Source organism: Hyla sarda, chromosome 9 (genome assembly GCF_029499605.1).
Source record: "Hyla sarda isolate aHylSar1 chromosome 9, aHylSar1.hap1, whole genome shotgun sequence".
Taxonomy (NCBI): domain Eukaryota; kingdom Metazoa; phylum Chordata; class Amphibia; order Anura; family Hylidae; genus Hyla; species Hyla sarda.
Window position 1 is genome coordinate 167,121,779 of NC_079197.1, and position 25,764 is coordinate 167,147,542.

At 43.8% G+C, this 25,764-nt stretch overlaps 1 protein-coding gene across 1 annotated transcript; it reads left to right on the forward strand.

The window, feature by feature from the left end:
• Window positions 1-3,466: 3,466 nt before the first annotated feature.
• Window positions 3,467-7,707, forward strand: LOC130291035 (tumor necrosis factor-like). The gene is made up of 4 exons (XM_056539371.1): window positions 3,467-4,225; window positions 4,956-5,001; window positions 6,235-6,291; window positions 6,396-7,707. The coding sequence occupies exons 1-4, from the start codon at window positions 4,061-4,063 to the stop codon at window positions 6,788-6,790; spliced, it is 663 nt and encodes a 220-aa protein (XP_056395346.1). The 5' UTR covers window positions 3,467-4,060; the 3' UTR covers window positions 6,791-7,707.
• Window positions 7,708-25,764: the final 18,057 nt, after the last annotated feature.

Consider the following 25,764-nt stretch of genomic DNA (forward strand, 5'->3'; position numbering starts at 1 on the left):
ACTTGTGACCGAGTTGTTCCAGCGTGCACCACCCCTTATCCTGATAGTGCTGCCCATTTCTGGTATCTATAGATAGATAGATAGATAAGAGATAGATAGATAGATAGATAGATAGATATGAGATATATAGATAAATAGATATGAGATAGATAGATAGATAAATAGATATGAGAGAGATAGATAGATAAATAGATATGAGATAGATATGAGATAGATAGATAGATAGATAGATAAAAAATGTAGAAAAGCAGCACATCCAAAAAATGATGAAAAAAAACGCCCGGTGCAAAGCAGCCTTCGGGGTATAGGCCAGGCTTGAGAATGGCTGGATGAGCCAGCTGAAACATCGCTTTTTTGTAACACTTGTCTTTTTATGGAATAAACTCATCTTTTTTGCACTTTATGGACTGTGTGCTGCAGTGATATCCTTTTGCTAGATAGATAGATAGATAGATAGATAGATAGATAGATAGATAGATGATACAGACAAAGGATAAGTTGGCCAGCACTATTGATTCCAAACTATTATATGGACCTGGCTTACAGGTGCACGCTGCTGGGCTAAATATACAGCAACAGAAGGATACAGCAGCACACTGCTAGCACAAAGATATAGATAAAGCATGAGTATATAGATAAAACATGAAAAGCTATAAAGCTGTAGTGCAATAAATGAAATTATGAAGTTATGAAATAGTGAGGTACTTAGCTTGCAATTTGGCGGACAAATAGCTTGGACCGTCCCACCACGGTAAGGTGACCTCATTGGGACGGACCCTACACTATGAATATGCCTCTGTGTGATCAGTTCAGCAGGCACTGCAAGACCTGAAACATCCAAGGCACCTTATATACACCTGATAGAGGTGGGTGGGGTGCAAGAGCCAATATGGAGGTACCCCACCCACCTCTATCAGGTGTATATAAGGTGTCTTATCAGGTGTATATAAGGTGTATATAAGGTGCCTGCTGAACTGATCACACAGAGGCATATTCATAGTGTAGGGTCCGTCCCAATGAGGTCACCTTACCATGGTGGGACGGTCCAAGCTATTTCATTTATTGCACTACAGCTTTATAGCTTTTCATGTTTTATCTATATACTCATGCTTTATATCTTTGTGCTAGCAGTGTGCTGCTGTATCCTTCTGTTGCTAGATAGATGATTGATAGATAGATAGATAGATAGAGGTAATATATACAGTATATTTCAGTTCATACATTTTAGAATTTGAAACTTAAAAATGTGATTTCCCTTCTCCTCACATCACCACATTAAATCACCGGGGGCTTCTGTTTCGGTTTCTAGTTTCACATTAATTTAGTTCAAGTTTTAGTTTGTTGCTAAATTAGAGGCAACCCCCATAATATGAGATAACCCCCTCTGAACTTACTGTGTCCTCCCCCATGTTTGTGACCTAGGTCATGGCGCACAGGGCAGCTGAAAGGGGTCGTCTCATGCTACCACATAACAAAGCAAACAGCACATAACATTATGCAAATACCTGAACGGGAAAGAATTAAACAGCTTTCAAATCTGCATGTTAAAAAAATAAGGTGTCTGGTCAGGAAGAGGGGTAAACTTGGTCTACAGTCAGTGGGGGTGTTGGGGTGGGGGGGGTGAATAAAAAAAAAACATTAGGAAAATAGGAATACTCCTTTACTGATCCCCCGACACTGTTATGCTGGTGTGGACCAGCCTGATGTAAGGATATGCCCTCTCAGGGGTCACCACCATGGCCAGTGATTGGCTGAGTGGACATCTCCTGTGACATTCTCAGGCAAAGGGGACCAGTAATCCAGGGGGACCCAGGCACCCAATCTGCTCCTTTTTTATCCCACTGGACAAACCATTTGATTAGCTATAAAGAAACTAAATCCACAATGGATTATTGTCTGGAATAAAGTTATCAGATACCCTTTGAGTTATAGGCACCCCACAGTGCTTAAAGGGGTACTCCACCCCTTGACATCTTATGCCCTATCCAAAGGATAGGGGATAAGATGTCTGATTGCGGGTGTCCCAGGCCTGTGTCTATCCCATCCAGGCCTGTGTCTATCCCATTCTGGGGGAGTCGGAGGACCGCACTGACGGGTAACATCCTTCTGCGCTTTGCTGGCACCTCCGCCAGGGACGTCACATTTCAGGCCCGGCAGCCACTGCAACTCACGCAGCTCCTGCCTCAGTACAATATAGTGAGCTGCCGTGGCGACTGCGGCATCCAATCCTCCCTCTGCGCTGTAAAATTCTGGCCAATGCATGGCCGGTATTTGTCGGCAAATTGCTGTACCCCTGCATAACCCTTAGCGTACCCTTGGTTGAGAATGCCTGGTTTACAGCGTTGGGTGCAGTGGCGGAGGCTCATGACATCACGACCATGCCCTACCCGTGACGTCATGGTCACGCCCCTTCAATGCAAGTGTATGAGAGGAGCTGTCACTCCCCTCCCATAGACTTGCATTGAGGGGTGTGGCCATGATGTCACAAGCGCGGGCGTGGCAGAAGCCTCTGCCCCGCATAGCTCCCTGCACTGGATGTCTGGGGTGCCACACCCGAGATTGCAGGGGTCCCCATCCAAAGGATAGGGGATAAGATGTCTGATCATGGGGGTCCCGCCACTGGGGGCCCCACCGCAATCTCCCTGCTGCACCCGGCATTCATGTAGAGCATTGGTTGCAGCGCTGGAGGCTCAAGACGTCCCAGACGAGTCCCGCTCGTGACGTCATGGCCACGCCCCCTCAATCCAAGTCTATGGGAGGGGGTGAGACAGCTGTGGTCATGATGCCACAAGCAGGGGTGTGCCGCCCTGCATCACCTGTCATCCGGCACAGACCGAAGTTCGCTCCCTGCACCGGATGTCTGGGGTGCCACAGCCGAGATCACAGGGGTCCCCAGCGGTGGACCCCGGCAATCAGACATCTTATCCCCTATCCTTTGGATAGTGGATAAGATGTCTAGGGGTGGAGTACCCCTTTAAGGCCACTGTAAGTGGGAGGGAGCCCATAGCACTGTGTGAAATGCCCCCTCCATTATGATTCTAGGATTTGTCATTGAGGACAGAAGGGCATTGTAATTATTATGTCCCTCTCTGCGCTTTTTGTGCAGAGGGTTCTTGTCACCCAGCAGGACCAATGATGTCTGAACCCCCTATCTACATAAGCTCCATAGCAGCCACATGGTCTGTCACTAAAGCAGTGCTCGAATCCCTGAACTGTCAGCCCAAAAATAAAACCATGTTCACATGGCCAAAAATGTGCGGAATGTCTGCTCGGAAAACACAGGCGGAGAATCCGCACATCTGCACCATCTGGCGGTCTGTAGGATTGCTCTGAATGGCGCTGTCTCATAGACAGCAGTGAACAGTATTTCTGAGCAGAATCCTCTGGAAAAAATAAACAATTGTGACGCTGGAATCGGCAGAAACATCTGCAGCAGAAATTCCGTCGTGTGAACAGCGCAGCAGAATCCCATCGAAATCAATAGGACTCCGCACAGACATTCCGCCATGTGAACATACCCTAAAAGTGAAATCTAGCGCCCCCTATAACTCAGCCTGAATGATTACAAGTCTGGATTCCTACAACAATATCTGTATAGATCAGTCCCCATCAGTTTTTTTTTTCTAGTCTTCATTTGAAGGCTGACAATAACGTCCCCTGCCTTCAGCAGCTTCGCCCTCAGCTTCCTCATCTCCACCAGTTTTCTACATGACACAATGCAACAAAAAGAAAAGCAGAAGTCTCTTTTCCAAGATTGCAGGGGGCCGGCATTGTGTTTCCCCATTGAAAGGGACTGTTAGTTTTCGTTCCATGTGTGCGGAGGGTGGAGTCAGAGAGCAGAGTGAACAGCAGCAGTTCAGCTATCACCGATATTTCCACCTCCCTGATGTCACAAGGGAAATTTTGGAGAGCTGGGTTAAATACCTCCCGAGATGAGAGAAGTCAGTAGAGCACAAAAAGCCTTCAAAACAACAACTGCCTGGAGTTATAAAAGGGGCAAAAAGTTAGCAACAAGTTATAAAGGAGACGAGAAGATAATAACATAACACACGGCAGAGAGATGGAACTGACACAGGTGCACGTTGAGGAACCTCTTCTCCGAAATGTGCAGACGAGCAGGACGTCGTGCTTCCACTGGCTCAGCATCGCCTCCTTCGTCCTCTTATTGGGGGCCACCATCTTTTTGGCCCTGCTTCACTTTAAGATCATCCCAACTCAAGAGAAGGTGCGTGTCTCCTTGAGAACAACTCTGGTAACTAGGGAGATTTATCAAAACCTGTTGCTGAGTTGCCCGTAGCAACCAATCAGATCGCTTCTTTCATTTTTGAAAATACCTGTGAAAAAATGAAAGCAGCGATCTGATTGGTTGCTAGGGGCAACTCAGCAACTTTCCCTCTGGACAGGTTTTGATTAAGGGGGGGGGGGGGGGGGGGGGATTTATCAAAACCTGTCCAGAGGAAAAGTTGGTGAGTTGTACCTAGCAACCAATCAGATCGCTTCTTTCATTTTAAAGAGGCCTTTTCAAAAATGAAAGAAGCGAGCGGATTGGTTGCTATGGGCAACTCAGCCACTTTTCCTCTGGAGGAATTTTGATAAATCTCCCCCATATAGGTGTTTACTGATGGAGCAGAGACGACTTAGTGCATTGATCTCTTATCTCAAGTACCTAAGTACTAAAACTAAATGGGGACCTCAAAAATTCTGATAGATATAGTAATTGTACCCTAAATGTAGGGTCTCGCAGGGCACGCTTGTGCTTAGAGTTCCGCAGGACTGATCAGTGGCGTATTACTGAGTGGTACGAGATCAGCCGCACCTCTTGTCTATCTGGTTTATCGAGTTTTTTCTATCTACTTCCTCTATATATATATATTTCTCCTGAACACAATCAGAGCTGGAATGCAAACACCAAACTATGCAGCTAATCTCGGTTTCTTTCCTTTTTTCTTCCGTAGGATGAATTTCCGGTGCCAGAAGTCCTTCAGATAAAGAATTATTTAGGTAAGGTTGACCGAACCAAATTATTGGGGGGCGTGGGGTGGGAGAAGTTGGATACGACTTATTTTAAGATTTCCCATAACTTATGTATTAAGACCTGCAGGCACTGCTATGGGTACCATACTGGCCATTTGGATCAGTGGTCCCAAACTGTGGCCCTCTAGATGTTGCAAAACTTCAACTCCCAGCATGCCCGGACGAGCCGAATTATTGGGGGCATGGGGGTGGGAGAAGTTGGATATGACTTATTCTAACATTTCCTATAACGTGCATCATGCTTATGTATTAAGACCTGCAGGCACTGCTATGGGTACCCTACTGGCCATTTGTATCAGTGGTCCCAAACTCTAACCCTCCAGATGTTGCAAAACTTCAACTACCAGCATGCCCGGACAGCCAACGGCTGTCCGGGCATGCTGGGAGTTGAAGTTTTGCAACATCTAGGGGGCCACAGTTTGAGAACACTGATATAGATGCATCCCATTGAGATGGTGGCCTCGAGAAGGAAGTGCTTATAAATCCTAGTAGGTGCTTCTGTATAAGGCCAAAGCACAGGCCCTTAGGAGTATTTTTGAGAATTCCCTCTGGGCCGATTAACCCTTAAAAGACAGATACGGTTGTGTCTTCAGATATTAGCTGTTGCACACTTCTTCTGTATTGATGTACAAACGAGGCATATGGTACTTTAGAAGATGCAAGAATCATTTTTACAAAGAAACGCATGGGCCCATATAGGCCATGCTTGATAGTTTTGGGAGTCAATTGAGTCATTTAGGGGTATGACTGAAGGGGATGAAGAAAGCTTCAGGGGGTTCGAAGAGTATCTCTTCCAGATAGTAGTAGACCAGTGCTATAAATTATTCATGGTAGCTGAGGACCCTGGTAGAGATATTCCAAGGGGGTCCAGGATCTTAAGATTAGCCTACTAGGCCCGTCCCTGCTTTCAGCATTTATAGCAATCTGGGACATGCACAGATTGACTAGAAAGGGGGCTTTAGCCCCTGCCCTTTTGATGTTATGCCTAAAAGTGCCCTGGGCAGTCTGGCATTATTATGTGGAAATGTATATAAATAATTATGGTAAGTGCCCTTTCTTTCAGTTAAGCCCCTGCCCTCCCAAATGTCTGTGCACGTCCCTGATAGCAATAGCCCATGTACATACAATGTAGACTGGAAAAATAATGACTGTACTTAATACCGTGATAGCTGTATTGATCAGACCTTTTTGTTCTTACAGAATCCATGCCACAAACCCAACCCATGAAAGGAAAGAGGGCCGCTGCTCATTTGATGGGTAAGCAAAGAATCCCTTCTTTTATACGTCTTGGAAACGGAGGTTTAAGTGTCTCTTTCTTCTATGTAGAAACGTGTATCTTATGGTTCTCTTATTATTTATAGGGAAAAAGGGGAGAAAAGGCATAACCTGGCAAGGCATCTCAGACAACGCCTTCAAAGATGGCAGTATAAAGTTTGCCGCCAACTCCTTGGAAATCGAAGAAGATGGTCTCTATTTTGTCTACTCCCAAGTGATGTTCACCGGCAGCAATTGCCAGGAAAGCCGAGAGCTCACGCATGAAATCCTCAGAAAGAATGATTCCGACGAGCCCACGGTCATGCTCAGATCCAGTAAGACGGTGTGCGAGACCAAATCCCATTCCTCCTGGACTCAACCAATCTATCAAGGAGGACTTTTCAAACTTGACCAGGGAGATATAATTTACACAGAAACTTCAAATGTCAACTTCCTGGACACCTATAATGGACAAGTCTACTTTGGGATCCTTGCTGTATAACAGGACCATGGTGTACCATCAAAGTTGGTTGTAATTGTGAACTGAGTTTGGACAATCAACTTGTTGGTCAACATCAGAAAATGGTTCTCATCCCCTATCACTTGCAGAATGTTGAGGACGTGACCCACTATCTTTCCAAATCACCATGTAGATGGGTCCTGCCCATGAACCATCTACTGTGGCACACATCTCAGGGAACCAGGTCACCCCTCACTCAACGAACGTTCTCTCTTGGTCGTAACAGTCCATTGTAGTCATTCTTTTTTTATATATATATATATATATTTATGAACTATTTATCTAATTATTTATTTATTTAAGGTATATTTTTATTTGATGTTGATGTTTTCGATACAATGTACATATGCATACAATGTATGTTAGTCCAGTTTGTCGATATATGTGTGTGACCTTAGAATCAATGAGGACCTACAAATCACAGCGAGCCCCAGGCAGACCGAGGTTTTGAACTGGAACTATTATAGTGTATAATTATTTCATATGGGAAGCTTGTGACTTCCTGAACAACCTGTTTGGCCTGTGATTATTCATTATAATGTTAGTTCCATTCCAAAAAGGTAGCTGCTACACTCACCCCTATGGGGCATTGTGATCGCTGAACCATTCTTGGTGACATCTGAGATATCTTTCGTGTTGTTATGTGTGTTTTTTTTTCTTTATGTTAAAAAAATATATATATTTGTCAGACCTATTGTTATAATAGGTATCTAAAATGTATATTGCTGAGCAATTTAAGATATAACCTGTTATCATGTAACACTATCCAGGCCTGGAAGGGGCCATATTGTTATGGGGGCCAATTTTACGGCTTCTACTTTCCAAATTTTGGTTGTTGTTTTTTCTTTCTTTGTAATTTTAAATACTTTCCTTTGTGTTGGAAAATTGTCATGTTCTCCCTTTTGTATGTATTTTGGCATACATGTTCAATAAATAATTTTGAACTCTACCCATGATCCTATATGCCTTTTGACTAGATATTATATATTTTTTTCTTTTAATCTTTATTTTCAACAACACATTCCTTCCATATACATAAGGACACAAAAAATAATCCAATATCTTTAACCCATTACCCTCCCCATCCCAACCACCTGCCCCGTACGACCGACTCCCGGGAAGGACAAAAAAAAAATTTAAAATTTTTACATAGGATATTTCAGGATTCATATTTGACTAGATATTACTAAATCATTTTTTTTTCTTTAAATTTTAGTTTTTTTAATAGTCTCAGGGAGGAAAAAATTTTTTATCTGGCAAAATGATTAAAGGACACTCCGGTCCCTATTTATTTCAGAATGCAAAAACAAAAGAAAAAATACACACAGGCTAGCGCCCAATGGGGCTAATGTCAGAGGATCATGTCCACATCCATATAGCTATGTAGAACTTACTTCACAGGGGGGTATTTTTGACAATACTGTCTCCCCCCCCCCCTCCCGGTGTGCCGTAGTATCAAATAATGTCTCAGGTCCCACACTTCTATATCATGCAAGCCGTAGGGTTCTAATTGCCACTCTCCAAGTCTTAGTGTCAATTAAACACATTTATTACTTAAAAACTGACAGCTTACAAAAATAAATATATCAACCAGATGCGACGCGTTTTGGAGTTTTTGGGTCTATATCCTCCTTCTTCTGGCTTAATTATTACATTACTACTTACAGTATATATATATATATATATATATATATATAGATAGATAGATAGATAGATAGATAGATAGATAGATATATATAATCTACCTGTTACTCCCATTTCCTGTGTTGTGTTGTGTTCATCTCTCTTCTGCTGGATTAGCGCGTGCTCACCAGTGGAAGCGAGATGCCGAGATCGGAGCAGATGCCAACACAAACAGGAAATGGGAGTAACATGTATTTATATATATATATATATATATATATATAATTTTTTTTATTTTTTTTATTTTTTTGGGGGAAAGAAAGAAATTTTTTATATATATATATATATATATATATATATATATATATATATATACCGTATATATATATATATATATATATATATATATATATACGTACTGTATGTAGTAATGTAATATTTGAGCCAGAAGAAGGAGGATATAGACCCAAAACCTCTGAAACGCATCGGATCTGGGTGATATATTTATTTTTTAAGCTGTTCATTTTTAAGCAATAATTGTGTTTTATTGACACTAAGACTTGGAGATTGGCAATTGGAACCCTATGGCTTGTATAATATAGAAGTGTGGGACCTGGGACGTCATTTGATACTTCGGCGCATCGGAAAGGGGGGGAGAAAGTATTGTCAAACTTACCCCCCCTTGTGAAGTAAGTTCTATATAGCTATATGGATGTGCACATGATTCTCTGACATTAGCCCCATTGGGCACTAGCCTGTGTGTATTTTTTCTTTTGTTTTTGCATTGTGGTTTATACTATATGAGATATCGATACACAACCGCTCTCCTTAAGTTTTATACCGTGGATTCAATACCGTGGTGTCAGCGGAATTTGAATACCTAAATGGAATATAGGTGAAGTGGTAGGTCAGTGGTAGTCCTCCACATACATCGGGTGAGTTATTTTTTAATCAATACCTAATACCCCATAGAGATAGTGTGCAGCAATAATTGGGATGAGCGCTTCCTGGTTTTGTGACAGTCACTACTGTTATATTTCCCTCTTTATTTCAGGGCTTGAGGGGGTGGAGTCTGACAGGTATTTTTTTCACATGTCATGCTCCGCCCCTTTGGAACCTACACTAGGCTTATCATAGTGGATGTGATTTGTCCGGAGTGGTCCTTTAATATTGACTTTCACTGCTTAAGCTTGGGAATTGCCCCCTTGGGGGAAAAATTAGAACACACCAATTGGCCATATGGATGGATAGTGGCATGGAAATAAAGCTAGCCATAGTCATGAGAACTCATTCACCGGACAGTATGTTATGTTTTAGATGGATAAATTGTTTTTCAAATGGCTGAAAAGTGAAGTTTCAATTTTGTTAAGGGAATGTACTGGTCACATGGCACCCCATTACTGGAATTTCCAACAATCTGTTTGAATCTGTAGATTTTGCAGATTGTTGCGGGTGGGCAGTCAGAGAACATACATCGGGTTCTCGCAAAATCCTGCGCAGTCCAACAAACCTCTGAAATGTCACAGGGGGCTAATGAAATGGCACAAGGGAGTGATGAAATGGCAACATAGAGTGATTAAATGGCACAATGGGGATATGAAATGGTCAGGGATGATTACATGGCACAAGGGTGTGAGGAAATGTCACAAGGGGGTGACAAAATGGCACAAGGGGGATATGAAATGGCAAAAGGGGGATATGAAATTGTTAGCGTGATTAAGTGGCACAGGGAGCTGATTAAATGGCACAAGGGGGGGGGGATGAAATGACACAAGGGGGGAATGAAATGGCTCAGGGGGTGATGTAATTGTACAAGGGGTTAATGAAATGGCACAGGAGGTGATGAAATGGCACAAGGGGTTGATAAAATGACACAAGGGGGGATTAAATGGCACAAGGGAGTGATGAAATGGCACAGAGAGGTAACGAAATGGCACAAGGGAGTGATAAAATGGCACAAGAGGGTAATGAAATGGGCACTCTCTCTAAAACCTGTGAAAAAATGTTTTCGGGAGTGGGTAGGATTGGACACACGTGTTGCGGGTGGGAGTGGAACACAAACCATTTCTGGGTGGTAATGGCCAGAAATGAAGCTGCAGCGGGCAGTCCCATTAAGTAACCCGGAATGTTGGTGGGCCTTGGGGACTCGGTTGGGCTCCAAAAGGAGAAAAAGGGATGTTCTCTGAGGTCACTTTGACTTACAGATAGAGGTCCTGAATAATGAAGCTTCTCTGACAGCTCAGAATTTCCTTGCAGTCATTTAAGGGGTATTTAGTAGTACATGGAAATAAAAATTGCAGGGAAATTTCATCTAGGAGCCTGCATAACATGGCCTTGTGCAGAACCTGCCTATCCTGTTCTGCATGAGAATATCCATCATTGAATCTGTCAGAGATTACTGAATCATTCTTGCTTGTCCAGGGCTTTCTCTCGGCAGACACATATGTTCTGCTTTCCACTGAGCAGAGCTGAGTCGGCAGTGTGACAGGCTTACGTTTCCGGTTTAGTCAGAGGTGTTCCTGGTCTATAGTGCATAGAGAAGATGAATAAGCTTTTTGGTCTTATTTTCCATTGTGTAACTCATTGTTATATTACTATGTGCCTGTTGTGTCTCCTGCACTGAGGAATAGGCTGATGCTTCACAATTGAGCTATGTTCACATAGTGGAATCTCAAAGCGGAATTCTGCAGGAATATTCTGCTCCAAAATTCCGCTGCAGCAGAGTCCCATTGTTTTCAATGGGATCGTGCTGCACTGTGCACATGGCGGAATTTCTGGTTTCTGGAGAGCATAAAAAGAAACATGTTGCTAGGCCTTGTAAAAAAAAAAATAATTTTTAAAGCCATACTTACCTAACCACAATCCTCCGCTGGTCCCCTGCAGCTCTCATTTGGCTCTGTCCAGTCCTCCAATCTGTCTTCTTCCTCTTTCCGACACAAGTGCCCACAGTTATGCCCCATCTCAGGCAATGATTTGCTGAACATGTAGGACCTGCTCCGGGCACTCATCTTGGAAGCAGGAAGAAGACAGAACATAAGGGGACAGGACTGAATGGGAATTGCAAGGGACCAGTGGTGGATCAGGACTAGATAAGTAAAAAAATAATATATATATTCTGGGCCCAGCATCATGTTATTTTTTAGGCTATCACTAAATAACCCATTAATTACTATTCCATACAGTCATGTAACACTTGGTAACCCTGAGTCGACCAGGTTTTAATAGAAATTGCTCATTTTGAACCAGTGTTCTCCAACCATTGGCTCTCAAGCTGTTGCAAAACTACAGCCCATATCATGCCTCCAGCTGGGGGCTGTAGTTTTGCAATGGCTAGAGAACCATAGGTTGGGAATCCCTGTTCTAGAGCAGTGGCCCATGCCCTTGCCCCTGTTGCAAAGCTCCAACTCCCAGCATGCTCACATGGCCTTTGTGCTCCGACCCGGTCTCTTTGGCTCTTTTTGTTTTGCGCTGTATGGATCCTAAATGGGTCAGAGCACAGCTGACACCGCCGGGTCCCAACAGATCCCATTGACTTGGATGGGGTCCGTCCTGTGTCCAGTATTTTACAGAAGTTGACCAGAGAAAAAAGATTGGACATGCAGTATTTTTTTCTCCACTCAACTCCCATCTTCCTAACGGACTGACCAATGAAGCTTCCCTTACCAGAGCATAGGGGTGTGTGAACTTAGCTTAGGCCCAAAATTAACAAAGGTTAAAAGGAATAAATTACTAGTTGTAACGATTTGTTCCACCTTTTCAGTCCAGTTAAAAAAACAGATACAGTTGGAAAATGAGCCGACCCGAGTCACTAGCCGATTGGCTCATTGAGATAAATTGGGTGTCACGATCATTAGTCTCTACTTTCTGGCAGGGCCTACGCCTTGGAGTGTGTAAACTGAATATAACCTGCAGTCACAATGTAATTACACAAATATTTATAACAAAAGAGTTTTGTATCTGTATGTGAATATGTGCCGGAGGGAAGACGTTGCTTCACAGACCACAACATAGCAATCCTCCTACATAGCTTTGGGTCTTCCTAGGGTTATATATAGCCAGAGAACAAAAATAGGTATAGCAGAAGACAGATCAGCAGTCAGCAGTGCAACAAAGAACAAGCTGAGATGTGCCCAGAAGTACTTAAAGGGGTACTCCACCCCTAGACATCTTATCCCCTATCCAAAGCATAGGGGATAAGATGTCTGATCGCAGGGGTCCCGCCAATGGGGGGGCCCCGGCGATCTCCCTGCTGCACCCGGCCTTCATTTAGAGTGTTGGGTGCAGCGCCAGAGGCTCGTGACGTAACGGGCGTGCCCCACTTGTGACGTCACTGCCACGCCCCCTCAATCCAAGTCTATGGGAGGGGACGCCTCACAAGTGTGGCACGCCCGTTACGTCATGAGCCTCTGCCCTTAATCGCCAGTCATCCGACACAGAGCAAAGTTTACTCCAGATGTCTGGGGTGCTGAAGCCGAGATCACGGGGGTCCCAGCGGCAGGACCCCACCCCTGTTCAGATATCTTACCCCTATCCTTTGGAAAGTACTGTACATAATATATATATATATATATATACATACACATATCACTCAACATATGTGTATGTTAATTTTTTTTTTATAGTTTAGGGATGTACCGATACAGATACATCTCCTGATCACGTTACTTTTGGCTGCAGAGATTGCACAGGAGTTTTAAACATCCTGACGCCAGACCAACATCATGGTAAAGTATGATTTAACTCTCCGGCAGGCAGGTGCAGAGAATAGTTAGTGCAGAGGAAGCGAGAGGGGGAGAGGGGACCAGAGGGAGCAGGCGCTTAGTTGCTGCATGATATTGCCACAACATCAGCAACATCAGGCAGTATTTGGTCATCACATGGGGGTGTGGTTTGATCATAACTGGCACCTGCCCCCTCTTATCTTGGTAGGTATACTTTCAAGATATGGAGAGGGTGGAGGTGAGTTCTGCTGAGCAAAAGAGATAGGATCTTTTCTGCTTCCCGAACAACCCCTTTAAAGGTACCCATATAATATACTAGTCAAAAGCCAACAAAACTAACCAACTTAGGTAGAACTAACCGACTGTCTTAAAGACTACCTCTCATGATCTTGTAAAATGTTATAATCCTCCCAGTTCACTGCCCCCATCATGATAAACCACCCCCTGTCTTTATTTTTATTATTTTTTAGTTTTCTACCTTGATATTGCTCTGTATTTTCTGCTCAGTCAGATTCACAGACTGGGAAGGGGCGTTCCCCAGCAGGCGTGACATCATCTGAAGCCATATAGGGGAGAACTTCCTCCCTCACTCTGCTACACACATCTCAGAGCAGTTCAGTGTGAGATGAGCTATGATTGGATAAGGCTGCACACACCCTCCTCAGCATTTCCTGATTTTGGATTTCTGCCAGGCCAGTAGGAGTCCAAAGTCTTTGCAAGAGATGGGGGGAAATGTGCTCTGAGCAAGTAGGGAGACACCTAGTGTCAGCTTTTTAAAACACAAATAAAACATAGAAAACATTTATTTTTTTAAACAAAGTACATTAGAAATATTTTATATTTGCCATAAGGAGGGCAATAGCAGACACTAGGCTTAATAGAAAACATGTTAATAATTGGCTGTGCAGAACTTTCATGTGTATAGAACAAACGGTGTCTGACAGCTAGTGAAAGTACGGCCAACTTTAACTATACAGTTCAGACAGCTGTTGGCCAACTGCTCCACGCTAGGACTGAAGTAGGCCTTCAGCCACGGCTAGTGCAACATGTCTTCCAAGTGACAAATCTGTAGACCTGCACCTTGCCAGTAGGAATTGCAGTACCAGCAAGAAGATGTGTTTTTCCACCTCTGAGCCCTGCAGTAATCAAAGTTACCACTACTACAGCCTGCCTCAGGTAGAACATTATAGGACTAGTGACAAAGTCTACAGTGGAGTAGGCCCAGCTCCAGGTACTCTCCAAAGACCCTTCACCTTAGGTATCCTTGCTCCAAACAAAGATAGGTCTTTTTACTTCTATGTATAAGAACCATGTCTACATTTTGCATACACAGGGAGTGCCCTGGACACTACCGTTCAACCTATTTGCAACCTACCTTTTACTGTGCCAGCTTAGGGAATGTAAGACACTTTCGCAGAAGCCCTTTGCCCACTATGATAAATGTGACTCAGACCATGGCCAACACAAGAAATACAAGCCTCAGCCACCAGCCCCCTCCCATCATCATGAATGGAGACGGCATCACATGATGTCACGACCATGGCCACCCATAACCAGCATTCTGACCATAATGTTCAGAATGGATGCCCACCCAGATATTTTGGGGGGGTCTCAGCAGCCGGACCCCCAAAATCAGACACCTTATCCCCTTTCCTTTGGATAGGTGATAAGATGTCTAGGGGGGGGGGAGTACCCCTTTAAGTCTTCGAAAATCTAGAATGCTGAACACCAGTCCCAGAAGAAAGTCTTTAATGCTGAATACCAGCAAGAGTAGAATCACATTGTAAATACATTAAAAGACAAGTCATTTTGTTTCTCCGCTGGAAACAAGTGAATATTAGTAACCTGCATTAAAAATGTAAACTGAGCCATGCATTATAAATCTGAGCCGTACATTATAGAACTAAACGCTACATAACTCATACAACAGATTAATATAAAGTATTCATGAGGTACAAGGTGCTGCCCGCACGCTGCGTTATAAATAATCGATGAGAAGAGCTGGTTGTATGATCTTATATCATATATAGTGCTGGCTGACATATAGAGGGGGAGACGCACATCCCTGCACTGCTTCTATATCCAATGGGATTAGTCACGTCTTCACCAGTACATATAACCACTTCATACACTCTTACCAGAAGTGTAACTGTTACGCCGAGCGCTCCGGGTCCCTGCTCCTCCCCGGAACGCTTGCGGCATTCTCCTGCCGGCAGGGATGCGATTCGCATAGCGGGACGTGCCCACTCGCGAATCGCATCCCAAGTCACTCACCTGTCCCGGTCCCCGGCTGTCACGTCCTGGCGTGCGCGGCTCCGCTCCTTAGGGCGCGCGTGCGCCAGCTCTCTAAGATTTAAAGGGCCAGTGCACCAATGATTGGTGCCTGGCCCAATCAGTCTAATTAGCCTCCACCTGCTCCCTGTCTATATAACCTCACTTCCCCTTCACTGCTTTGCCGGATCTTGTTGCCTTGTGCCAGAGAAAGCGTTTATAGTGTTTGCCTTACCAGTGTTCCTGACCTCTTGCTATCGCCATTGACTACGAACCTTGCCGCCTGCCCTGACCTTCTGCTACGTCTGACCTTGCCTCTGTCTAGTCCTTCTGTCCCACGCCTTCTCAGCAGTCAGCGAGGTTGAGCCGTTGCCGGTGGATACGACCTGGTTGCTACCGCCGCAGCAAGACCATCCCGCTTTGCGGCGGGCTCTGGTGAACACCAGTAGCAACTTAGAACCGGTCCACCGACACGGTCCACGCCAATCCCTCTCTGACACAGAAGATCCACATCCAGCCTGCCGAATCCTAACAGTAACTATAGGGGGTGAAGAGGTAGCAATCATACTGGGCCCAGATCCCTAATGGAGCCCAAAGGCCCCCCTGCCCCACAAGAAAACACCAGTATTATAAATGGTGCACAGTGGACACAGGGTCCTGTTACAGATTCTGCATTGGGGCCCTGAAGGTTTAATTTGCGCCTTTGACTTTTAGCGCACAAATGGTTTTATCGCTGCAGTTCAGGGGCTATACTAGAGTATTGCAGATGTGAAAGAGAGTTATCCAGTCTGGGCAGTCAAATAGAGAAGACATTAATGTTGGTCCTGGACAGGGGGGTAGCAAGGGGGTTGCTGTTCCTAATGGCTCTGGATAGTGACTCCGTTTTAGCCATTTCAATACTAGTCAAGGGCTATTATGTCATTGGGTAAGGCCTTGGATGCTTAACCCCCGACAGATCACTAAAGCAAAGAGGTTAAGGCACTTCTCCACAGTCCAACTTTGTCTTGCAGTCCTACTGTATGGAAGACTTAAATGCCAGGGCTCTAAACATCACTAGGGTCACGGAGCTCAACTATCATCTGACGTCTCTATATGAAGGCTTAGTCTCTTAAATGAGGGTAACACACTTAAACGCACTCCCAGAATGCTGCACGATAACCTATAACAGTGTTTCCCAACCAGAGCGCCTCCAACTGTTGCAAAACTGCAACTCCCAGCATGCCCGGACAGCCAACGGCTGTCCGGGCATGCTGGGAGTTGTAGTTTTGCAACAGCTGGAGGCACCACTGGTTGGGAAACACTGACCTATACTATATACTACTATATAGTCCAACATACTGGGAGTAGTAGTTTAATTGCGGCAAGACCTTATTTTGACATATTAAAGGGGTACTCCCGTGGAAATTATTATTATTATTATTATTATTATTTATTTTTTATTTTTTTAAATCAACTGGTGCCAGAAAGTTAAACAGATTTGTAAATTACTTCTATTAAAAAATCTTAATCCTTCCTGTACTTATTAGCTGCTGAATACTACAGCAGAAATTATTTTCTTTTTGGAACACAGAGCTCTCTGCTGATATCATGACCACAGTGCTCTCTGCTGACATCTCTGTCCATTTTAGGAACTGTCCAGAACAGAATATGTTTGCTATGGGGATTTCCTTTTACTCTGGACAGTTCCTAAAATGGACAGAGATGTCAGCAGAGAGCACTGTGCTCGTGATGTCAGCAGACAGCTCTGTGTTTCAAACGGAAAAGAATTTCCACTGTAGTATTCAGCAGCTAATAAGTACAGGAAGGATTAAGGTTTTTTTTATAGAAGTAATTTACAAATCTGTTTAACTTTCTGGCACCAGTTGATTAAAAAAAAAAAAAGTTTTTCCCCTGAATACCCCTTTAAGGGGTTTTAATATCAGGTTGAAATGCAACAATACAGGAAAAATACAAAGTGAGGAAGGGGGAGGGGGGGTGGTTAATAGTTTTGCAAGGAAGTGTAAGTTTATTAAGTGCCTGTAAACTTTTTATGGAAAGAGATATGTGAACAAGTTCCTCTAAAGAAGGCGCTGGTACCCGAAGATGGAGGTAAACTTCTTTATTAGCTACGCGTTTCGATCCCGAACCGGGATCTTCATCAGGCAGGGATGCCTGATGAAGATCCCGGTTCGGGATCGAAACGCGTAGCTAATCAAGAAATTTACCTCCATCTTCGGGTACCAGATGGAACTTGTTCACATATCTCTTTCCATTGCAATCCACCGGACTGACTGACGTCACACCGGGAAGTTCCTCGTGGCAGCGGTTCCACCTGATTTTCTGCATCTAGACGCTACTGCAGGTGCTGTGCTCTGAGCGCAACACCTAGGGGTAAGAACCCATCTTTGCGTTATCTCTTTCGTTTATTATAAACGGTCCTCACTAGGGGCGCAACTCTTGTTGTTTTTTCTCGTTGATATACTGTAAACTTTTTATGAACCCCCCCCCCCCCCCCCCCCATGTCTCTAAGTGATTAAATATTCTGTATATTGTTTATTTAATAAGGCAACTCTCAGCAGCCGAGGGTTTGATATTATGGGACTTCAGGGATTAGACTAATGGAATCCATAATTTACATGTGGTTCATGGAACAATAATACCGATACTTGTAATTGCGTATTTTAATGTCCCCCCTCCCCCCCTTCTCTTGTTCGCACACCCTCTCATCTGCACTGATAATCCCATACTGCATGTTATGAATCCTCCCACACCGCTTCTCTCCTTCTCTGAGAAAACATTTCCCGAGCCGTCCTGTTGTGTGATACCATCCATTAATCATTTCCTGCTGGTTATTGCTATATTTAGCAGCCTTGTAACAATTTATAACACAGCCGGCATCTTACGTTATATTTAGATCTCATTATGTTCAGTCTTCGGAGTGACACATCAGATTATGAAAGAAATGTACTTTCTAGTACGATGGAAACATTCCAAGATTCATTCATTCCCGAGCCTCAGAGGGAACATCAGCAGAGACGTTCCGTCTGTACGAATGGAATCTGTCAGGTTGGAGCAAGACAACGACTTGGGGGCAACCATCATGTCGCAACAAAGTGGTCCGTCCATTGGATTCACTGACTTGACTTGACTGGAATGCATTGGCTGTGCCAAGCCGGTTACAAAAGCGTGGCAGAGACCCTTCTGTTGTTTGGGCAACCATCAGGTTGGTCTGTGGTGGTCCACCATGTTCTGCGATGTCTAGGGTTGCCACATGACCGGTATTTTACCGGCACAGCCGGTATTGGCCGGTATTTATCCAACCGGTATTGGCCGGTATTTATCCAACCGGTATTGGCCGGTATTTATCCAACCAATCCTCCAACTCCCAGAATGTTGCACGATAACCTATACCAGTGTTTCCCAACCAGAGCGCCTCCAACTGTTGCAAAACTGCAACTCCCAGCATGTTCTGCGATGTCTAGGGTTGCCCCATGACCGGTATTTTACCGACACAGATGGTATTGGCCGGTATTTATCCAACCGGTATTGGCCGGTATTTATCCAACCAATCCTCCAACTCCCAGAATGTTGCACGATAACCTATACCAGTGTTTCCCAACCAGAGCGCCTCCAACTGTTGCAAAACTGCAACTCCCAGCATGCCCGGACAGCCGTTGGCTGTCCGGGCATGCTGGGAGTTGAAGTTTTGCAACAGCTGGAGGCACCACTGGTTGGGAAACACTGACCTATACTATATACTACTATATAGTCCAACATGCTGAGAGTGGTAGTTTAATTGCGGCAAGACCTTATTTTGACATATTAAAGGGGTACTCCCGTGGAGATTATCATTATTTTATTTTATTTTTTTAAATCAACTGGTGCCAGAAAGTTAAACAGATATGTAAATTACTTCTATTAAAAAAAAAAATCTTAATCCTTCCAGTACTTAATAGCTGCTGAATACTACAGAGGAAATTCTTTTCTTTTTGGAACACAGAGCTCTCTGTTGACATCACGAGCACAGTGCTCTCTGCTGACATCTCTGTCCATTTTAAGAACTGTCCAGAGTAGGAGAAAATCCCCAGAGCAAACATATGCTGTTCTGGACAGTTCCTAAAATGGACAGAGGTGTCAGCAGAGAGCCCTGTGGTCATGATGTCAGTTCCAGAAAGAAAATAATTTCCTCTGTAGTATACAGACCCTAAAAAGTGCTGGAAGGATTAAGATTTTTTTAATAGAAGTGATTTACAAATCTGTTTAACTTTCTGGAGCCACTTGATTTAAAAAAAAAAGTTTCCACAGGAGTACCCCTTTAATGTATCATAAAACTATTGAAATAATTTTTTTACATATGCTTTATTCTGGAAATTATATTTGTATGGTATTGTGTTTCTTGTATGTAACAACCATGTGATTTACTATTTACTATTGGTATATATAAGTGTTATGGTGTTACTGGGTTTTATGCCATGATTAAGGGTACCACAGCCCGAAACGCGTAGGCGACTATTGTGTACCAATTTTATACAGATGCCTCAATGAAGTACGGATTCTACCTGCCTCCCCGGTGCTGGATGCTTTCTTCTACTGCTGGTAGTTTCATTTGGGCCACAGGCTGTATCAAGGCATGCTGGGAGTTGTAGTTAGTAACTAACTGCAACTTTAAATTTAATTTAAAAAAAGCGATGCAATGGCCGGTATTTATTCAACTAATCCTCTAACTCCCGGAATATTGTACCATATACTATATACATATATTATACCAGTGTTTCCCAACCAGAGCGCCCCCAGCTGTTGCAAAACTACAATTCCCAGCATGCCTGGACAGCCGTTGGCTCCTTTGGATAGGGGATAAGATGTCTTGGCGCCGGAGTACCCCTTTAAGACCCTGACAACGTTTAAAGAGGTACTCCCCTGGAAAACATTTTTTTTTTTTATCAACTATTGTCAGAAAGTTAAACAGATTTGTAAATTACTTCTATTAAAAAAAAATGTAATCCTTCCAGTACTTATCATCCGCTGTATACTACAGAGGAAGTTCTTTTTCTTTTTGAATTTCCTTTCTGTCTGACCACAGTGCTCTCTGCTGACACCTCTGTCCATGTCAGGAACTGTCCAGAGCAGGAGAGGTTTCCTATGGGGATTTGCTACTAGCCTGGACAGTTCCTAAAATGGACAGAGGTGTCAGTAGAGAGCACTGTGGTCAGACAGAAAGGAAATTCAAAAAGAAAAGAACTTCCTCTGTAGTATACAGCAGCTGATAAGTACTGGAAGGATTTTTTTTTTTTTTAATAGAAGTAATTTACAAATCTGTTTAACTTTCTGGCACCAATTGATTAAAAAAAATAATAAATTCCAGCGGAGTACCCCTTTAAGGACACCATGGCAAACGAATTTGGGCAACCATCATCTCAATAGTAGTTGAGATGCACTTACAGAGATGTAGTTGACCAAAACTTTATCTGAAGACCCTGACAATGTTTAACCTATATCTACAGGAAGATAAAACCAGCCACAGAATGCCATGTTCCTGGTACTCCAGTTGGAGTGACTCAATGGGGCAAACATTATGTCATAGTGGTTGAGATGGACTCATAGATAGATAATTGACTAAACCGTTGTCTTAATATTATGTCAAGGGTCAACGTCAATATACAGGAAGGTTATACCTGCCATACCACGGCTTGGGACAAAACAGTGTTGGCTCAATGCCATGTTTTGGTTTAGTGCCAATTTTCTTTGGGCAAACATTATCTCATAGTGGTTGGGATGGACCCATAGAGGGATAGTTGACTTCCCCTCAGTCTCAAAATTATCACAAGGGACAATGTAGATTTACAGGCCAGATATCCCAGTCACACCCGATCATCACATGAAGTAGTTGTCGAACTTGAGTCAAGATCCTGAACCTGCTCCGGGTACTTCAGTTGGCATTGACCTTGGTAACCATCCTCTTAGGCTTCTTTCATACTGCCGTTCGGACACGGCTTGGGAGAATAGCGGGAGGAAAAATGCAAAGTTTTTTCCTCCTGCTACTCCCACCAAAAAACTATGGCGCCTGATGGTCCCCATCTATCGGGCCCCTTTGTTTCCATTGTGCCCTGTCCAAAAGAACATCTGTTAAAGGAGTACTCCACTGAGCGGTATTCGGAAGTAAATATTCTGAATGCTGTCTTCGTGCTGCGGGGTCGGCCAAGCCCCTTGTGACATCATAGCCACGCCCCCTCAATGCAAGTCTATGGGAGAGACTTGCATTGAGTGGGCATGGCTGTGATGTCACGAGGGGGCGTGGCCGACCCCTGCAAAATGAAAACGGCATTCCGGAACACTTACTTCCGAACGCTGGCCAGTAGAGTACGCCTTTAAGGCACGAAAAAAAAGTGTCTTGTTTACTAGTTAGAGATTCTTAGGGATAAGGTCAGTCTACGCTCAACACTGGGATTATATATGTATTATTCAAACTATTGCTAGGATTTCGTACATTCTGACTGCTACTGAGTACGGTACCGCATTGATACTTTTTGCTGTTATGTTATTCTTTACTTGAAAACTTCAATAAAAACATACTACGTAAAAAAAAAAAAAAAAAAGGTGTCTGCCAGACGTTCTCCAACGGGGCACAACGTCAGTGTGAAAGGGGACTTATAGTATTTGATAGAGTTGTAGTTGACTATAGATTTAACTTAACATTATGGCATGGGAAAACTCAGCTCAACCAGCAGAATATCCAAACTATACCACAGAATCCCATGAACAAGCAGTTTATCCTAAACAAAGACCTCTTAGTCAATACGCAGCAAGGGGCAACCTAAATTTACATGAAAGTATTGTCAAAAATGATTCATTAGGAAGCTGAAGGGTTTATCGAATTATAAATAAGATTGGAAATTCCAGTAGCCATCTTATCTCCAGCCCCGGACCCCATGCATGGTGCTTGTTTTGACTTTGGGTTTATATTTTTTTTACACCCTCATTTAATTGTATTTCCATTTTTAGTTGACATGACTGCAGCTTCCCATGTTATTTCAGTGTGATCATCCATTAAATGTTTTTCCGTATTAAAACCTGACCTCTCACACCAATCCCTCCATGTCTAGGAAACAGGAAAATGAACACACACAGCACAGGAAGTGGAATTGTGGGTAACAAAAATATGACTTAGGATGGATTCCAGTGGAAAATGAAAGGTCCCAAACGTATGCCACTGGATGACAAACAGATTTATGGAGACTATTTTGTAATCTGTTCTTTTCTACCTACAAATTGGGACAGTCTAGACATTTAAATGGGCGGCTCAATGGTTACCTGCAACATGGCTAATACTATCACTCCTGAGGGTTGCCACCCGGCCGGTATTTTACTGGCATATTCTGGCCACTCTGCCGGTATTTTTATTTTAAAAAATACCGACAATGCAATGATCGGTAATTGTCCAATCACCAGGATGCATTTAAATATTGGCGCGTATTACAGAGGTGTCTGTAGTTAAATGCAGCCCTCTGCTGATTGACAGCGCAAAGAGCCATTGGCTCCTCACTCTGTCAATCACTCATGTGTCCACCCACGATATGCAGGCAGCGACAAGTCCCTTCCTCTGCGCTCCGGTCTGTGCTCCAGTACATGAGTGACATCATCATTATGCGCTGGAGCACAGACTGGAGAAGAGGAAAGGAAAGTAGAAGAGGAAGAGGAAAGTAGAAGAAGAAGAGTAGAAGAAAGGACACACTGGAGCCTGGTGAGTATTTTTTCTTTTTTTTTCTGACAGTAGGGGTCCCCAATACAGCTACCTCAAGAGGGTCACTAAAGAGACCTGCTATTACTACCTAAAGGGGGTCACTATAGGGAACTGCTATTACTACCTAAAGGGGGTCACTATAAGGAACTGCTATTATTACCTAAAGGGGGTCACTAAAGAGGAACTGCTATTACTACCTCAAGGGGGTCACTATAGGGAACTGCTATTACTACCTAAAGGGGGTCACTACAGGGAACTGCTATTACTACCTAAAGGGGGTCACTATAGGGAACTGCTATTACTACCTCAAGGGGGTCACTAAATGGACCTGCTATTACTACCTAAAGGGGGTCACTAAAGGGGAACTGCTATTACTACCTCAAGGGGGTCACTATAGGGAACTGCTATTACTACCTCAAGGGGGTCACTATAGGGAACTGCTATTACTACCTCAAGGGGGTCACTATAGGGAACTGCAATTATTACCTAAAGGGGTCACTATAGGGAACTGCTATTACTACCTCAAGGGGGTCACTATAGGGAACTGCTATTACTACCTCAAGGGGGTCACTATAGGGAACTGCTACTACTACCTCAAGGGGGTCACTATAGGGAACTGCTATTACTTCCTCAAGGGGGTCACTATAGGGAACTGCTATTACTACCTCAAGGGGGTCACTATAGGGAACTGCTATTACTACCTCAAGGGGGTCACTATAGGGAACTGCTATTATTACCTAAAGGGGGTCACTAAAGGGAAACTGCTATTACTACCTCAAAGGGGTCACTATAGGGAACTGCTATTACTACCTAAAGGGGGTCACTATAGGGAACTGCTATTACTACCTAAAGGGGGTTACTATAGGGAACTGCTATTACTACCTCAAGGGGGTATCTATAGGGAACTGCTATTACTACCTCAAGGGGGTATCTATAGGGAACTGCTATTACTACCTCAAGGGTTCACTATAGGGAACTGCTATTACTACCTCAAGGGGGTCACTATAGGGAACTGCTATTACTACCTCAAGGGGGTCACTATAGGGAACTGCTATTATTACCTAAAGGGGTCACTAAAGGGAAACTGCTATTACTACCTCAAGGGGGTCACTATAGGGAACTGCTATTACTACCTCAAGGGGGTCACTATAGGGAACTGCTATTACTACCTCAAGGGGGTCACTAAAGGGGAACTGCTATTATTACCTAAAGGGTTCACTATAGGGAACTGCTATTATTACCTAAAGGGGTCACTAAAGGGAAACTGCTATTACTACCTCAAGGGGGTCACTATAGCGAACTGCTATTACTACCTCAAGGGGGTCACTATAGGGAACTGCTATTACTACCTCAAGGGGGTCACTATAGGGAACCACTATTACTACCTAAAGGGGGTCACTAACAGGACCTGCTATTACTACCTAAAGGGGGTCACTATAGGGAACTGCTATTACTACCTCAAGGGGGTCACTATAGGGAACTGCTATTACTACCTAAAGGGGGTTACTAAAGGGGAACTGCTATTACTACCTAAAGGGGGTCACTATAGGGAACTGCTATTACTACCTCAAGGGGTCACTATAAGGAACTGCTATTACTACCTCAAGGGGGTCACTATAGGGAACTGCTATTACTACCTAAAGGGGGTTACTAAAGGGGAACTGCTATTACTACCTCAAGGGGGTCACTATAGGGAACTGCTATTACTACCTCAAGGGGGTCACTAAAGGGGAACTGCTATTACTACCTAAAGGGGGTCACTATAGGGAACTGCTATTACTACCTAAAGGGGGTCACTAAAGGGGAACTGCTATTACTACCTCAAGGGGGTCACTATAGGGAACTGCTATTACTACCTCAAGGGGGTCACTAAAGGGGAACTGCTATTATTACCTAAAGGGTTCACTATAGGGAACTGCTATTATTACCTAAAGGGGTCACTAAAGGGAAACTGCTATTACTACCTCAAGGGGGTCACTATAGGGAACTGCTATTACTACCTCAAGGGGGTCACTAAAGGGGAACTGCTATTACTACCTCAAGGGGGTCACTATAGGGAACCACTATTACTACCTAAAGGGGGTCACTAACAGGACCTGCTATTACTACCTAAAGGGGGTCACTATAGGGAACTGCTATTACTACCTCAAGGGGGTCACTATAGGGAACTGCTATTACTACCTAAAGGGGGTTACTAAAGGGGAACTGCTATTACTACCTAAAGGGGGTCACTATAGGGAACTGCTATTACTACCTCAAGGGGGTCACTATAGGGAACTGCTATTACTACCTAAAGGGGGTTACTATAGGGAACTGCTATTATTACCTAAAGGGGTCACTAAAGGGAAACTGCTATTACTACCTCAAGGGGGTCACTATAGGGAACTGCTATTACTACCTCAAGGGGGTCACTATAGGGAACTGCTATTACTACCTCAAGGGGGTCACTATAGGGAACTGCTATTACTACCTCAAGGGGGTCACTATAGGGAACTGCTATTACTACCTAAAGGGGGTCACTATAGGGAACTGCTATTACTACCTCAAGGGGGTCACTATAGGGAACTGCTATTACTACCTCAAGGGGGTCACTATAGGGAACTGCTATTACTACCTAAAGGGGG

Coding starts and splice junctions, on each gene's coding strand:
- LOC130291035 (XM_056539371.1), top strand. CDS start 4,061: ATGGAACTGACACAGGTGCACGTTGAGGAACCTCTTCTCCGAAATGTG. Junction 5,002..6,234: donor TCAGATAAAGAATTATTTAG/GTAAGGTTGACC, acceptor TTGTTCTTACAG/AATCCATGCCACAAACCCAA. Junction 6,292..6,395: donor GGCCGCTGCTCATTTGATGG/GTAAGCAAAGAA, acceptor TATTATTTATAG/GGAAAAAGGGGAGAAAAGGC.